At 34.4% G+C, this 15,268-nt stretch overlaps 1 protein-coding gene and 1 pseudogene across 1 annotated transcript in view; both read right to left on the minus strand.

Moving 5' to 3' along the window:
- Positions 1-380: 380 nt before the first annotated feature.
- LOC105731592 (E3 ubiquitin-protein ligase RNF38-like) lies at positions 381-8,363 on the minus strand (annotated as a pseudogene).
- Positions 8,364-8,640: 277 nt separating this feature from the next.
- The window catches only part of SULT1B1 (sulfotransferase family 1B member 1), a 39,594-nt gene continuing 32,966 nt past the window's right edge, over positions 8,641-15,268 (minus strand). Inside the window, 2 exon segments of the mRNA XM_064367626.1 lie at positions 8,641-10,349; positions 13,994-14,174. Of these exon segments, the coding sequence (XP_064223696.1) occupies positions 10,222-10,349; positions 13,994-14,174 (309 nt within the window). The 3' untranslated portion in view covers positions 8,641-10,221.

The following is a 15,268-nucleotide window of genomic DNA, read 5'->3' on the forward strand; positions in this document are numbered from 1 at the left end:
AACTTGGTCATGCTGGTATATAGGATCTCATACACACGTTAGCTACCATACCCTCACACAAGTAGTTGCGCATGCTCTCTCACACAGATACACTTATCACCAACTGTCCTGCCCTGCATTCATTTCCACTCACAGTTTCTGAAGGCTCTATATAAGGTAGATTGCTATATCAACTGTGGCCACATTTTATAAAAGCACATGCTAAAAGATCACATCCACTGTAATCTTGTAACACTCAGAATTATCACACAAAAACTAGGGAATGTTAGTGCACACACAAAATTAAGCTAAAGAAAAAGCCTTTGGAGTTTCAATCACACGGTTAGTATAACAATTCCATAACCGTGAAGACTAATTGTAAGCTTTTGTAGTTGATTAAGTCACATAGTGTAAAGAAAGGTCAATTGACCCTTTCGGTAAAGGGAGGGCCAGAAGCCACACAGATTAAATTCAATGGATAGTCTATATATACATGTGATGAGTTTAGTTTGGGTGTTCCTAAATTTGTGCTTCTTAGGTTGGTCATTCTGAATCCCAATGCACTTTTGTAGCATCAGCTCTGCATATTGGGCAAGTACAATTTGCCTTAAGTCATTTGTCAACACACTTGGCATGGAGCTTGTGGTTACAGGGTAGAACGCTAAATAGCTGCCTTGACTCAAAATCACGCATGCATACTACACACAAAGTCTGTTCTGGCTGGTGGTTGTTAGGATTGAGCCAATAAGAAGGAAGTTGTTCATTATCAGCTTTAGTCAGTCCACAAGGCTTTGCCTCTCCCAGTCACTCTGCCAGGTTGAACAGTGCCTCATAATTTTCTACTTCTACATCTTCCACATCTAATTCAAAGCTGAAAGTTAGGCCCACTGCAGGTGGCACTGGAAGCATTGATAACGCATATGGCAATAAGCTGGGATGATAAGGGGGAGGTGATATTGGCTGCTGGGATGGACAGCTACTACATCTGGTGAGCCTCAGAGGCACGAATGGAGGGTAAGGTACTCCAAAGGACAGCTCCTGGTGCAAAGGATCTTGTGTTAAGAACTGCAAAGGAGCTGATGGAGGTAATGGGGGTGGGCCGATGGAGGGTAAGTAAAACTTCCTACTGGAAGATGTTTTCCTAAGAGTTCCGCTTCATTTTGTATCTTTTGCAGAGGCAATCGTGATTGCTGTGTTTGGAAGGGGACAAACTGGCCTGGTGGTGGCAAATGAGGATGATGGGGAGAAAGGTGAGGAAGATGTATAAGAAATGGATCACTAGAAATATGGGGTGGGAATGCAGCATATGGTACTGGTAAGTGCTGAACTGAACATGCCTGAAGCCTTGGAGGAGGGTACACCACAGACAGGGAGGTGCTGTCCACTGAAAACCACAGAGCATCCTGGGACCTGCTGTGTACTACAAGCAGGGATGTGCTGCCTGTGCAAACTGGAATCCCACATGGTGCCACTGTTGTTACTGTGTAAAAAACAGGGACTGTTCCTTGATGGAGCTGATCATGTATGTCAGCTATGACTGCATTCCGCTGGGATGGATGAGCAGGAGGATGTAACAGACGGGGAGATACATTCGGAGGTTGGAAGGACCAAGGCTCCTCTATTGCTTGCTGCTATGTATAAGGGAGATGGTGATAATTTTCATCTTGACTAATGGAAGTAGGTCGAGACAGACAATCCCTTTTTCCTCTCTGGCGCCTGACAGGAGGACTTCTGTTGCCAGCAGGTGTGTTGCGTCATTTCCCTAAGAAGTGATGTTGGCTTAGTCGAACTGAAGGGGCCTGCTTATCTGATGTCATATCCCATGGTTGCACTGGTGGTGAAGGAGCTGGTGATGCTGAGGTATAATCAAAGAGTGAATGAGAGAGACGCTGTCTCTTGGGACTTGGACTACCTTCAGTCTGCGGGGGGAGGCTCCCGCGGCTCCTCCCAGGGCCGCCGCCCCTATTGTGACTGCTTCCCGAGCCCGCGGCCAGGTCAGCAGATGCGCCATCCGCGGGCTTCCTCAGCCGCCTGAACCCCGGCTCCCACTGAGGCGCGGTCACTGCGCTTCCTTCCTCCTGGCACCATCACACCGGTCGCGTCAGGAAAGGACGGCTGCATGCCCAGAGATGACAGAGTCCGCTAAGGCCTCGGAGGCTCCATCCTCAACCCCCGCGCCCCAACCCCGCCCAGGCCTAGGCCCCATCCTGCAACACCGCACTAGGGGTTGGGCCCAGTGCCACCGCTACCAAGTTTTTAAAGGAAGAATTAGAAACTATTATTGATAAACTGATATTATACTGTATGTAAAAAGACATGACAGAATCTGTAGACTATTAAAACTAACCAATGAACTTAGTAAGGTCTCTGAATAAAAGGTTAAGACCAAAAATCAGTTGCATTTCTGTATACCAGCAACAAAATGATAAAATAATCTTTAAAAAAACATGATTTCAAATGAACAAGATAGGTCAAATATAGAGAAATGAATCTAACAAAAGTCTAAGCTTTGTACATTGAAACAGTAAATTATTAGAGCTAAGCAAATAATTCCCAAATAAAATCATAGTTTTTTATAATCCTATAGTTACTTGACTAGATGATCAACAGATTAAATGCAATCCTTATATAGATCATAGCATTTTTTTTTAAGGGAAATTGGCAAGTTTCTTCTAAAATGTACGTGGAAATGTAAAAGACCAATAATTGAGCAGGCATTCTTGAGGGAAAATGAAACTGAAGGTGTTCTACTATCAGATACTCAGTTACATTGTTAAAGCTATATTAATTAAAGCAATATGGTGTTAGTGTAAACATTTATAAAAGACCAATGGAATAAAATAATCTAGAAACAGACTCACATTTATAAGAACAACTGATTTATGACAAATGTGCCTGCAGTACAGTGAGGAATGAATGACCTTTTTAGTAAACTGTGCTAAGTCAGCTGGGTATCTCTTATCATCTTCTCTTGGTGGGGAAAACCACTGGAATGAATAAAAATATTCATTCCAGATATATCTTAGATTTACATTGGAAAGGTAAACAATAAATCCTTCAGGGAAAAAAAGAGCATCTTTATTACTTCTTGCAAACAAGTATTTCTTGTGTGGGATACAAAATGCTTACTATGCAGAAAAAATTATGAATTGAACAATATTAAGACTTACAATACCAAAAGACATTGTTAAGTGATCAAAAACTCAAGTCATAGAATAAGCAGATGAAATAACATATGTAATATCAAAAAAGCCAACAGTTTTGTGTTTCTTAAGAGTAAAAATTGACAACCACCTGGCAAGACATATTTAAAAACAGATAATAATCATCAATATTGGGAATGAAATAGGAGACATCACTAATATTTCTATAGATAATATAAAAATAGGAAAGATATTTGAAAAGAGGAAACATATATTATAAAAAGGAAAGATACATATACCTGCATAAAAATATGTACATATGTGAAAGCACACATATGCATATGCACACACATACAAAGACACACATATTCTTCAAATCAGTGAAAAAATAGGATAATACATAAAAAATAGACAAAAAATTTGAGTGGGTACTTCACAAGAGGTATAACGAATAATCAATATGATGAATTAACATGGAAACCTCACTCAAAATTTATCAGCAGTAAAATACCAATTATAAGCAGAACATAATACACATTTACCAAGATGGCTAAAATGAAAATACATTAAATAATACTTGATGAGTATAAAATCTGGGTCTCGAATGCCTTTGTACAGCTAGTGTAATTGTAAGTCAATATAACCACTTTGGAAAAGTATATGGTGGTATGTCTTAAACTTATGTACATCACATTATTTGGAAATCAATACCTAGGCTACACTCAAGGAAAATACACCTAAAATATATTTACCAAAAATGTAAATAATATGTTCACTGTAGTACTATTTGTAATAAACTAAACTGAAAATTTTTGAAATGTTCATCAAAAGCAAGTAAATATTGGCATATTCTCACAATGGAATGCTATATAAAAATTAAAATTAAAACTACAACTACATGCAAAAATATGGATAAATCAGTCAAATACAATGTTGAGAGAAAAAAGTCAGAAAGTCAAAAGAGTCCATCTGTAGCATTCCATTAATATAACTTTCAAAAATAAAAAGGCAAAACTAATCCATGGTGTTGGAAATCAGACTTGTGGTTTTCATTGTGAGTAATATTGACTGGAAGGGTAAGGCTCTGGTATGCTGATAATGTTCTATTTCTTAAACATTAACCAAATTATCCAGAGATATGAAATCTGGTTGCCCTGGTGTGTTTATTTGGAAAGTTTCTCTGTATACTTATGATTTTTGAAGTTTTCTGTCTGCATGGTATACTTGAAAAAAAAAAGGTAAAACTTCAATGACCATGAAAAATTCAGATATTGAGATGAAACTTTGGTACCCCTAAAATATGCCTTGACCACTAGATTGCTTTGAACAGACTATATATCTATTTATTTTTATTATATATTGCTATCTTTTTCTTGTTTACTTTTCTTGCATTTTGGCTTTGTTGCTGAGGCCTAGTGTGGTTCAAGCCCAAGACCCAAAATATGACAATAAGAACAACTCAGGCAAAACAATGAGAGAGCATAGTTTTACCACATGCTAATCTATTCAGAAACTTAGCTTTCAAACAATGGAAGAAAAATTACCCAGGGAATAAAAAAAATATGTTCACAATGAAACCCAATTTATACTAATTGTTTAAGTCAATCAGTAGTTTACACACTAAGCAAACTGTACTGGGAAAGTTGCCCATTTATTTTATTTTGAAATGCACTGTATATTTGGCTAAAGGCCAGTTTTAAGCTATGTGATCCATTTAACTTCCTCTTTTCCTTCAAATTATTGGCTTTAAGTTTTATGTTTTTATTTTTTGCAATTCATAAATATGAATTCCATTAGTACAAAGGAGTTCTTCTGTACCTGTTATAGCTCTATCTATCTATCTCTCTATCTATCCATCCATCCATCTCTATCACTTGAAAAGTGAATAGTTCATCACTTGGACATTGCAATATATAATACAGCTATTGAGTCACCTCTGGTGTTTATATAAAACGTGTATATTGGTGTCCCACTCCAGGCTTTCTTAATCAAAATCTCTAAAGAGAGCTACAAGAATCTTTCTTTTATAAATACTTCTAATATGCACAATGATTTTGATACTCTTGCCAATAGTCCTAGAGGAAGGGAGGGAGGGAATATAGAGGATGCAGATTGTGTAAAAATATTTTGTTTTCTCTCCTTTTTTCCCATATTCAAAGTTGCAGGAGAAGCCTTTTCGTAAGACTTGTGATGTCTTGTTCTCTCCCTCTCAATAGAACAGGGCAGAGTACAGTTAGTGCCCATCTTGTGAATAGGCTGCATTATCTTATTAATCATTTGTTGGGACTCTATGCATTTTACCAGAGACATTCCTTTCTAATGAGTAAGTTTTAAAATCAACACTTGAAACTCAAGTTAGATGAGTTTGAACTATGGTATTACCATCATTATTTAAGACTATAAACAAGGACTAATTATGACATAGTTTATAGAGAAAAAGTGCTCATAAATCTATTCTTCACAAGTTCTCAGGCAGTATCCTTGCAATAGGAGGTCTCTGAGAGTAAACAGAACTTGTAATGTTAACATTGTCAGCTTAGGCACCATTACTTAATTATTTCTATGACATGTTTGAGAGGTAATCTAATATCTGAAGGTAATTATTTATATATAATTCTACAAAGTATCATGCAATGTTGAAGAATGACATTTTGAAGACAGAAAGACTTATATTTGAATCCCAGTTCTAAGTCTCAGTTTGCTTGCTTTAAAATGGAATACATTGATACTTCTATAAGATTATCTGATATCTAATAAATTATCAATAAAAATGTTAATAAAATATAAAATATATATTATTCTACATATCATATTAATGTTGAATTAAATTACACAATTTCATGTATGCAATTTGATTACCATATTCTATAATTATTTAGAAAATTATTTATTCTTATAATTAGTAAAGGCTGTGATCAATAAGAAGTACAACCAACTCTCTTAGGTAAGATGATAAAGTAAGGGAGAGAGCCCATTTGTGTTTTGCTATTTCCCAATTCCTGCTCAATAAAATTATGATTATAATAGGATCAATAAAATTTGCATTTAAAATTTTCAAGCATATTTAAAAATCATTTTCTATGTGTCCACTGGCATTTTCTAAAAAATGCTGAGGCATGGAATTTCCCAATTGCTACCAAAATGATTACAAAGCATTATTGATAGACTATATGTGTGAATTTACGTGATACCCAAATGCTAAGTTTGGCAATGTAGACTTCATGACTCGGCACAGTGGCTCTTGCCTATAATCCCAATGCTTTGGGAGGCCAAGACAGAGCATCACTTCAGGCCAGGAGTTTGATAGCTGTCTGGGTGACATGGCAAGAACCTGATATACAAAAATACATAAATTAAAATTTAAAATTTTAAAATCAGGCTTCCCCATGTAATCAAATTCCCACTGAGAAATTTCACTTCACCTATGTGCCTGTATCTAAATTATCTTTATATTTTTTCAATGGCTGGATTATTACAACCTATATGTCATTTGAAGTGTTATTTCAAATTTTACAACCTTGCTGTGCTTTTCCATTGAATGATGATCATTGACATACATTGAAAATATTTAGTACTTAACAGTAATGCCTTAAGCAGGAGTACTTGACATGTGAAAAATTTAACTTGGTAGCAAATAACAAAAGAACAATGGTAACAGTAGTGAAGCAAGGAATCTCTTGCCTCCCAGTAATTTGCAAAATATCTGTACATTTTGAAGCCGGTTAGCAGTGTGGAACAAGAAATCTGATGCCTCAATCCCCTTTAGTTAAATAAAATTTCAAGATTTTAACAATGATTACCTTCACAGCCGCTAAGATTAAATGAACACATTAAAGTATGCTAGGTACTATACTAATTGTTTTATATTTTATTTTGTTTCATCTTTGCAAAAAATACTTATTGTCTACATTGTACAGATAAAGAATTGAGCACGGAAAAGTTGTTACTTGCTCAAGTTTCCATGGTTAGAAAGTGGCAAAGACCTGATTGTAAAAAGGCTTTATAATTAGAAATTTTGTGGTTTTATATTTTGTTCTATATTCCTTGGGCTTCAATGTTGCCTCAAATCCCCTCCTGATTTAGCATCTGTTCCATGCACAAACAACAATATCCAGAGTTATTAACTAGGGAAGAAGCTGTTAATTTTCATGATTTACCTACTACAAAGATACTCACCTATATTTTGAGGGTGAAAAATTAAAACAGCCATAAAAAGCAGACATAAGATTTCAAAATATAAGCCAGTTAAATGTCATAATGTCAAATACAATAAATTATATTGTATTGTATTCATTAAACAGCAGCTGAAAGTAATGTCTCGATAATGTGGAAATAATGTCTTGATAATGTTATATATATTTATATATACCCTTATAATATATATAACAGTTCTAATATTAGGTCATACATAATAAGACATTTGTGAAGATAGCTTACAGAATAAAAACAATTTATACATGGGTCCATTGATAATCATCAGTGTCTTTCTTTTTCCTCTGACCTTTCCCAGTTATCTGAAGATCACTGCACAAAATAATTGTTTTCCCATATATCATTAATGTCAAGTATTTTGAATAAATTATACTATCTTTTTCTGTATATGAAAGGGATTACCAAATATGGAGAAGAGTTATACGTTGATTAATGCTGAAATGGGGCATAATACTTAACCCTCAAAAGCCTCCAATGATGCAATTTCTACCAAACAAAACATAGAGTCAATGGGAAAGAAAGTGAAGAATGTGGATAGAAAATGAGTTAGGAAGATTACACATTAGAATAGGGTGGCGTGAAAGTGAATACATGACATTTCCCTTTGAATGTTTAATCTGAATGTCTATCCATGTAATGATGAAAAGTTCTTGTAAGCAATGCTTTGGCTTTTTAGAAAATAGCCCTTTAGTTGATTAGGCAGAATTTCCATGGATGAGGAAATAATCATATCATTGTCAGCTATTTCTTATCACTGTCCTTACATCATGGTTCTGTTAGAGAAAGACATTAACATGAGATTATTTTAAGTGTTTTCATTTGAAAATTGTACCGATGATTGAATAGGAAAAATAATGATAAAAGCATTGTTTTAGAAAAATTAATTTGGCAGCATTCTGAATGATTTCAAAGGATATCAAATGTATTTAAATCATAGTAGAGGTGCCACTGTGTGATGTTAAACATAAACTGATGAATTAAGATAGTGAAACTTACATTAGAGGATAAATATAAAGGAGGCAACAACCTATAAAAAATGTAAAGGAAAATCTAAATTACATTTTTATCTCCACTCTTCACTCAGTGCATAGAAACATACCTGAGGCATAATTAAAATTTACTAAGTTTTTGTTGAATACAATCCATTTACAGAGTCTTATTTCTACAAAGTAAAACTAGACAAAGGGAAATTATTTTATTTTGCTACTGAAGAAAGTTAGTGTAGCTAATCTATTACACAGATTAGAGGATAGTTCAGAGGTTTTTGCCCCCAATAATAGACCATAGTATCAAAAATCCATATATATTCAGGCCACATTAATTTATTAATTAACAAATATAATAGAGCAAATAGATACACGATTTATTTTAGTCTACTTCTTGTGGACAAGAGTATTGGAGAAAGCTGAAACTAGTTCATAATACCTCTAGATATTCAAGACTAACTCCTATGAAATATGTTTCTGTGGAACATAAACACATATTACATACTCTAAAATACTTTATAACACATATTATAATAAATCTATAGAAGCAACTATCTCCAGAATAATAGGTGTACTACTTCTAGGGGGTTTATAGTTAACATTAGACTAATCCTTTACAGGGGTTAGAAAAGAGAAAAGTTACAGCTTAAGGAGCTATTTTGGATATTCCTGGCTAACAGCAGAGATTCACCTGTGAAGTTAAAACATCATAAACCATAGCTACCTCAGTTGTGGCTCAGAAAGTCTAACAATGTGTCAGAAACCACCACCTCCACCCCTTTCAGAACAAGTAAAGGCCCAGGGTACTCTAGCTTCAATTTGAGGACTATGACTTGCCATATATCTTGGCACAGGCGATCTGACCTCAGGAAAAAGGCTTTGCTGCACTTGAAGATATAAACAACAACTTCTAATGGAAAACTGGAGTTGATAAATAAATGTTCCAAGAAAACATAGATCAAACAAATAGACATAAGCACGTAATAATAAGGAACACTGGGTCAGGAGGGCAGAGTGGAGACTCAGCCTAGAGAGTCTTAACTGGGCACCAGATTGGGAAATTTTCAGCAAAGGTTATGATCATGTCTAGGGTATTGAAGGTGTTATTAAAGTATCCAAATATATTTAAACATAAGATTAAGTAACTAAAGTTCTCAAATGGTGACCAGAACAAAGCAGTAGGTGATTCTCTGAAGATCAAACGGGTCTGGGAAAAAGAGGACTCCCTATAGAAAGTAGGTCACAGCCCTCAGGACCAGCTCTCAGAACAGAGTTGCAGTTCCAGGGAAGAACTCTACAGAGACTATTGTAGGTGTTTGCGCTTGGGAGACTTTGACATTGGGTGTGATGTAGAAAAAATACTTCCAAAATCTGAAGTACATGATCTGGGACATGAAGTATGTTATCCAAATACAGGCAGTGCAAGATGAGCTATGACTCAGAGAACAACTTGAAACTCAGTAGACAGCAGTGGAACACAGTGTCCTGGGTCAAATTTTCATCAAAGGGAAATTGGGGCAGAGTTAGAAAATATAGTGTCATTATGAAAACAGCATTTCTTGGACCATGGTACTAGGGAGGAGAACTTAATTCTAAATCCTAATATATGAGAGATTAAGTAAAATAAATCCCTTCTTCCTTATCAGTTCTAGTGTAGGAAAAGGCAGGAAGAGCTTGTTACATTGTTCCTTTGTTACAAAAAGATAATAATCAACCTTAGCCTTAGAGAATTTGGAACCTCAGAATCAAAGGGACAAAATTGGGATGTGATTAATAACACTGAAAAAAATCAATGTTTTAAAAGCATATTATTCTCCTTTATAAATTCATTTGATTGCCCAAATCAGTTAATAACTACCTTCCTTTCAATCAACTATAGACAATCTCTTCTTTCTTCAGATTTATGATTTAGCACTTGAAATCTCTGTATGGAATTGAAGTGCAGTTTCAGACATTTCCGTCTTATAAATGGCATCAAATTTCTCATTTTGGGCCACTGTGAAGTAATTCTTCCAGTCACCAGTGATCCCTAAAGATAAATAAGAAAACATAGGAAAGAATAAAATATTTCCGTAAAAAGAAAAAGCAGTATATGGAGAAAAAGTTTAGAAGTCCTCAAGAAAGACTTTCCTTTTATTTGAATGAATTAAAACAAACTTTAAATTATTTTAACCTTTAAATTTTTAAGTCTTTTAAAAAGTGAATAAATGTTTCCATCTGGAAAGGAGGTTTATGACTAAATAGAGTCTGACATTTGAAGAGGCATTCTGAGAAAGACTAATTTTCTTATTTAAATTCCTGGGCTTCACAATAATTTCCCAAGAATGATAATTTTACTGTTTCTAATGGTCCTGGTTCATGAGATTATCACTGAATACTTGGATCAATAGTCAGAGCATATTTTATTTCATAAAGTAACTTTTGGAAACCATACAAAAAATTGGTCATCAGAACAACCAAACTGTAAAATAAAAAGTTGATAAATATCATTTCCTAGAATTTATAAATAAGAATGCTACAATAAAGACGATACTTGCTTTCCCTAAATTCATTAGACTTGTTCTTTATTTGCAATTTAGGTGGGAATAATAACATTAATATCAAATAAATAACATCCCTGAACCATGCTTTTTAAACTGAAACTTTGAGGATATAAATTTAAATTTAATCTCTCATACTTGTGTATTTATAAATAAGTATTTGAGAACTGAACAAACTTTTAATGCACTGCTAATATTTTTAGAGAAAAACATCTTACTATTTTATGAAATAGTAATACATCATATTAAATTATGAGCTACATTAATCCACAATGGTTTGATAAAGCTTTCAAGTCTTTTAAAAGAAAAACATTCCTATAGATATGGTTGTTTCCTAGTTATTACACTTTGTTCTATGTTCACCAGATGTCAGTAGTTCTGGAATGTACATAAGGGTTCAACATCAACATACTGGGGCTAATGCATCCATAACGTTGTCATTAAAAACAGAGGAGAACACAGGTTTAAGAATTAAAAGTTATATAGAAAACATTCCAGTGATCTGATCTGCACTTAAATTTTATAATATACACAAACACATTTGCTTCACAAGAAAACTTTTGATAAACGCTGGCCAAAGCCCAGATTTTTCTGTTTGTTGTAATTTAAGACATATGAATAAACATTGGACGTTATCTATCCCACCCTCACAATGCTAGTATTGTATGACTAATACATTGATTTATCTAACATGGTATCTTTCAGGACTCAGTGTGCCTGACGTATGTGTTCATACTTCACTTCTTTTGGCATTCCTTTAGGTACATGACCTTCTACTACATTGTGAGCTTCTTGAGGCAAATATATGTTTCATTTACCTTTGAATCTTTTAAAGAAAGTGTGCTGGGTATAGGTATTCATAGAGTATTGTTTTCCTTTATTTTTCTTTCTTTTTTTTTTTTTTTTGAGACGAAGTCTTGTTCTGTTGCCTAGACTGGAGTACAGTGGTGCAATCTCAGCTCACTGCAACCTACACCTCCTGAGTTCAAGTGATTCTTCTACCTCAGCCTCCTGAGTAGCTGGGACTACAGGCGTGCACCACCATGCCCGGCTAATTTTTGTATGTTTAATAGAGGCGGGATTTCACTATATTGGACAGGCTGGTTTTGAACTCCTGACCTCGTGATTCACCTGACTCGGCCTCCCGAAGTGTTGGTATTACAGGAATGAGCCAACGCACCCAACCGTAGTTTTTTTATATGTATATTAATGAATGAATGAGTACTCTAAATGTTTACTGGATACATCAGTAAAGGAAGGCAGGAAGGTAGGAAGGAAGGAAGGAATCTTGAACTATTTAGACTAATAATACTTTTTACTTTTGTATGCATTATTTATTGTCAGAAAATATCCTTAATGCTTACATATTATTTGCCATAATACTCCACAGAATCTTGTGCCATAGGTGTTATTATATTCTCTATTTTGCCAGTGATGTAATCAGAGCTCTGGCAGGTTAATTAATGTATTCCAGGTCATAGGTTCAGGGAATGGCATAGCCTGCATAAACCTCAGATCAATCTGACCACAAAAGTATGGTCTTAACCACCTGCAGAGGGTATATAAAGACTGCCTTCAATATTAGAATAGCATGTGCCTTTTTCTGTTGAAGTTGGGGAAGCCATAGAATCCAGATGCTGAGCTCGTCTTCTTCATGTCTACACCATAATTAGATGTCATGAAATGGCATCAATATTCATATGATTTGAGATAAAATTTCTGGGAAATTACATTCAGTTATCTAGCACAGTGAAAATTAGTCATGTTTATAATAAAGATTTATTTTCTAATTCTTCTACCAGGAAAAAGGATATGTATGTATATGAATGCAATTGACCCTCAAACAACACAGATTTGCACTGGCCAGGTTCACTTATACACAGACATATTTTCAACTAAAAGTACTAAAAAATACAGTATTTGCATGATGAGAAACCCACCAACATGTTTGGAGTCCCAACTTTTCATATAGGCAGTTTCTGGTATATTCAGCAGCAGAGTTCCTGGAACCAATACCCCATGTATAACAAGGGATGACTGTACATACACATACATTTACATCTGTGTATAAGCATACAGATTTTTTATATATATATGTATATATACACACATCAGTTTCAGTCTTCTTTGCTCAAACTTATAATGCATACAATTTATGATGAAAAATGTACCTGCTTTCTTACTCTAGAAGTTATTTTTAATAGGCTAAATGTAGTGTTTTTGGAAATGAAAGAGCGTAATTTGAAAACACTAGGGCTATTTGCTATTTTAATAAGTTAATAAACAACTTTTCAAAAAATTTAATCATATTACTGAAAATCAGTGGTTTTGTTTTATATGTTCATATGCACAATACATTCTAAGGTTATGCTTACGTACTAGTATATAAATTGAAATTCTATTTCTCTCCTTAAATTCAATAAAAGTTATTGAAAACAAAATGTGGCATTATTAGGTGGATACATTCTTAAATTTATTTAAGTTAATAATTTGTAAAATGTTTTGTTATCATTAACACATTTTGACATATATTATGTGTAATAAGCCATGACAGACTGCTTAAGTAAAAATAACGTATTTCAACAGTAAATGCCATATTCTTCTAAGTGAAATTTGGACTCTATGTTACTTATAGTTTAGACAGTATTTAGAGAGGGAAAAAAATTCTTAAGGTTAAAATAGAGTTTCTCCATTCGGTGAATTATTTTTAATGCAATTCCCATGGTTTTCTAAGCGATATGGGGACTTTAAAGACTATGATACTGTACTAAATGAAATTAACATTTCACTGAGGAGGGAAAGGAAGCTTATCTATGCCAATTTAGACAAATATTTGAGGGAGCAAGAATGGCAAATTTGGAATTGCTCACATCAAAATTGCCAAAACCACTCTCATTTAGCACAGTAGGAAATAGGAAAATAAATATTTATCAAATATTCAAGGTATTCTAGTAATAGCTTTACATGCATTGTTTCATTTAATAATTTTAATCTCAGCAACTTTTGGTGGTAGGTATTTAGTGTAAAGTTTGAACAGGGTAAGTAACTTAGTAGAGATCACAGAACTAATCCTTAGCTCACTATGATTCATAAGAAAGTAAAAGAGGGAAATTAAACCCAGGAAAGTATTTACCTTTAGGCATAAAAGGGCATTTGCTATGATCCATCACTGTAGTTGGTAGATGTGTATAATTCACCAAAGGATTGTCCTTCGTCAATTCAAATGAGGTGTGATGGATGATCCTATCCAAGATCTCATCATTCAGGTTCTTCTCTAGAAATCTCATGATCTTCTTGATTTCCTCCTTTGGATTCTATCAGTGGATAAAAAGTAATGCCCAAGGCAATAAACAAGAAATTAGCACAATGTAAGCATTTATAAAACTAAAAACATTTATGATCTGTTTTTATAAATGTTGACTCTGAATAGTATAGGAAATCCATATTTGTTTGGGTTTAGTTTTCTTAATTTTTAAATAAACTAATTATAAAATATTAAAAATCAAGAATATCTGTTATATTTTCTGTGTCAGTCCTCTCTGACAGAAGAATGAGATAACAACTTAGGGTGTGTCCGTGGTTAGAATGAGTAAAAGAGCAGACATGATGATAGTGGAGATAAGCCCAAAAGAAAAGATGTAGTTGTATTATAAAAACACATAGATGGACAGGAAAATAGAGGGCATTTTTTTTGGGGGATCAAAAATATTTGGAGAATAATTTGGCTAATGCTAAAGTATTAATGATGATATTAGTCCAGGAGATTACAACCCACTGGCCACAGACTAGTACCAGTCAGTGTCCTGTTAGGAACTGGGCCACACAGGAGGATGTGAGTGGTGGAGGAGCAAGCACTGCTGCCTAAGCTCCGCCTCCTGTTACATCAGTGGTGGCATTAGATTCTCAAAGAAGCCTGAACCCATTGTGAACTGAATATGTGAGGGATCTAGGTTGCACACTCCTTATGAGACTCTAACTAATGCCTGATGATCTGAGGTGAGACAGTTTAATCCCAAAACCATGCATCCACAGCCCCCTTGCATCCTGTTCATGGAAAAATTGTCTTCCACAAAACCAGTCCCTGGTGCTAAAAAAGCTGGGAACCACTGTGTTAGTCTATATACCAGTAAAATTAAAGCAGAGTCCTGACTCTGGCTGAATCTTCCCCTGATGTATTATTCTTTTACCTCACTTATCGGGAATTTATATAGATACTCATAAACATGTTGTAAATTACTGAACTTTTTTTCAAATTTTATTATTGATGTATATTCCATAATTTTCTTCCTTTATTTTTGTTGCGTTAAACTTATCTATGACGTTATCTACAAATGATTGTATGACAGAAAAAAAAATATTGCCTGCTAAATGCAATGTATGTTATAAGTTTGAAGGAAATTGAAAATAT

Source organism: Aotus nancymaae, unplaced genomic scaffold (genome assembly GCF_030222135.1).
Source record: "Aotus nancymaae isolate 86718 unplaced genomic scaffold, 86718_ANA_hifiasm-v0.15.2.pri h1tg000006l, whole genome shotgun sequence".
Classification (NCBI taxonomy): domain Eukaryota; kingdom Metazoa; phylum Chordata; class Mammalia; order Primates; family Aotidae; genus Aotus; species Aotus nancymaae.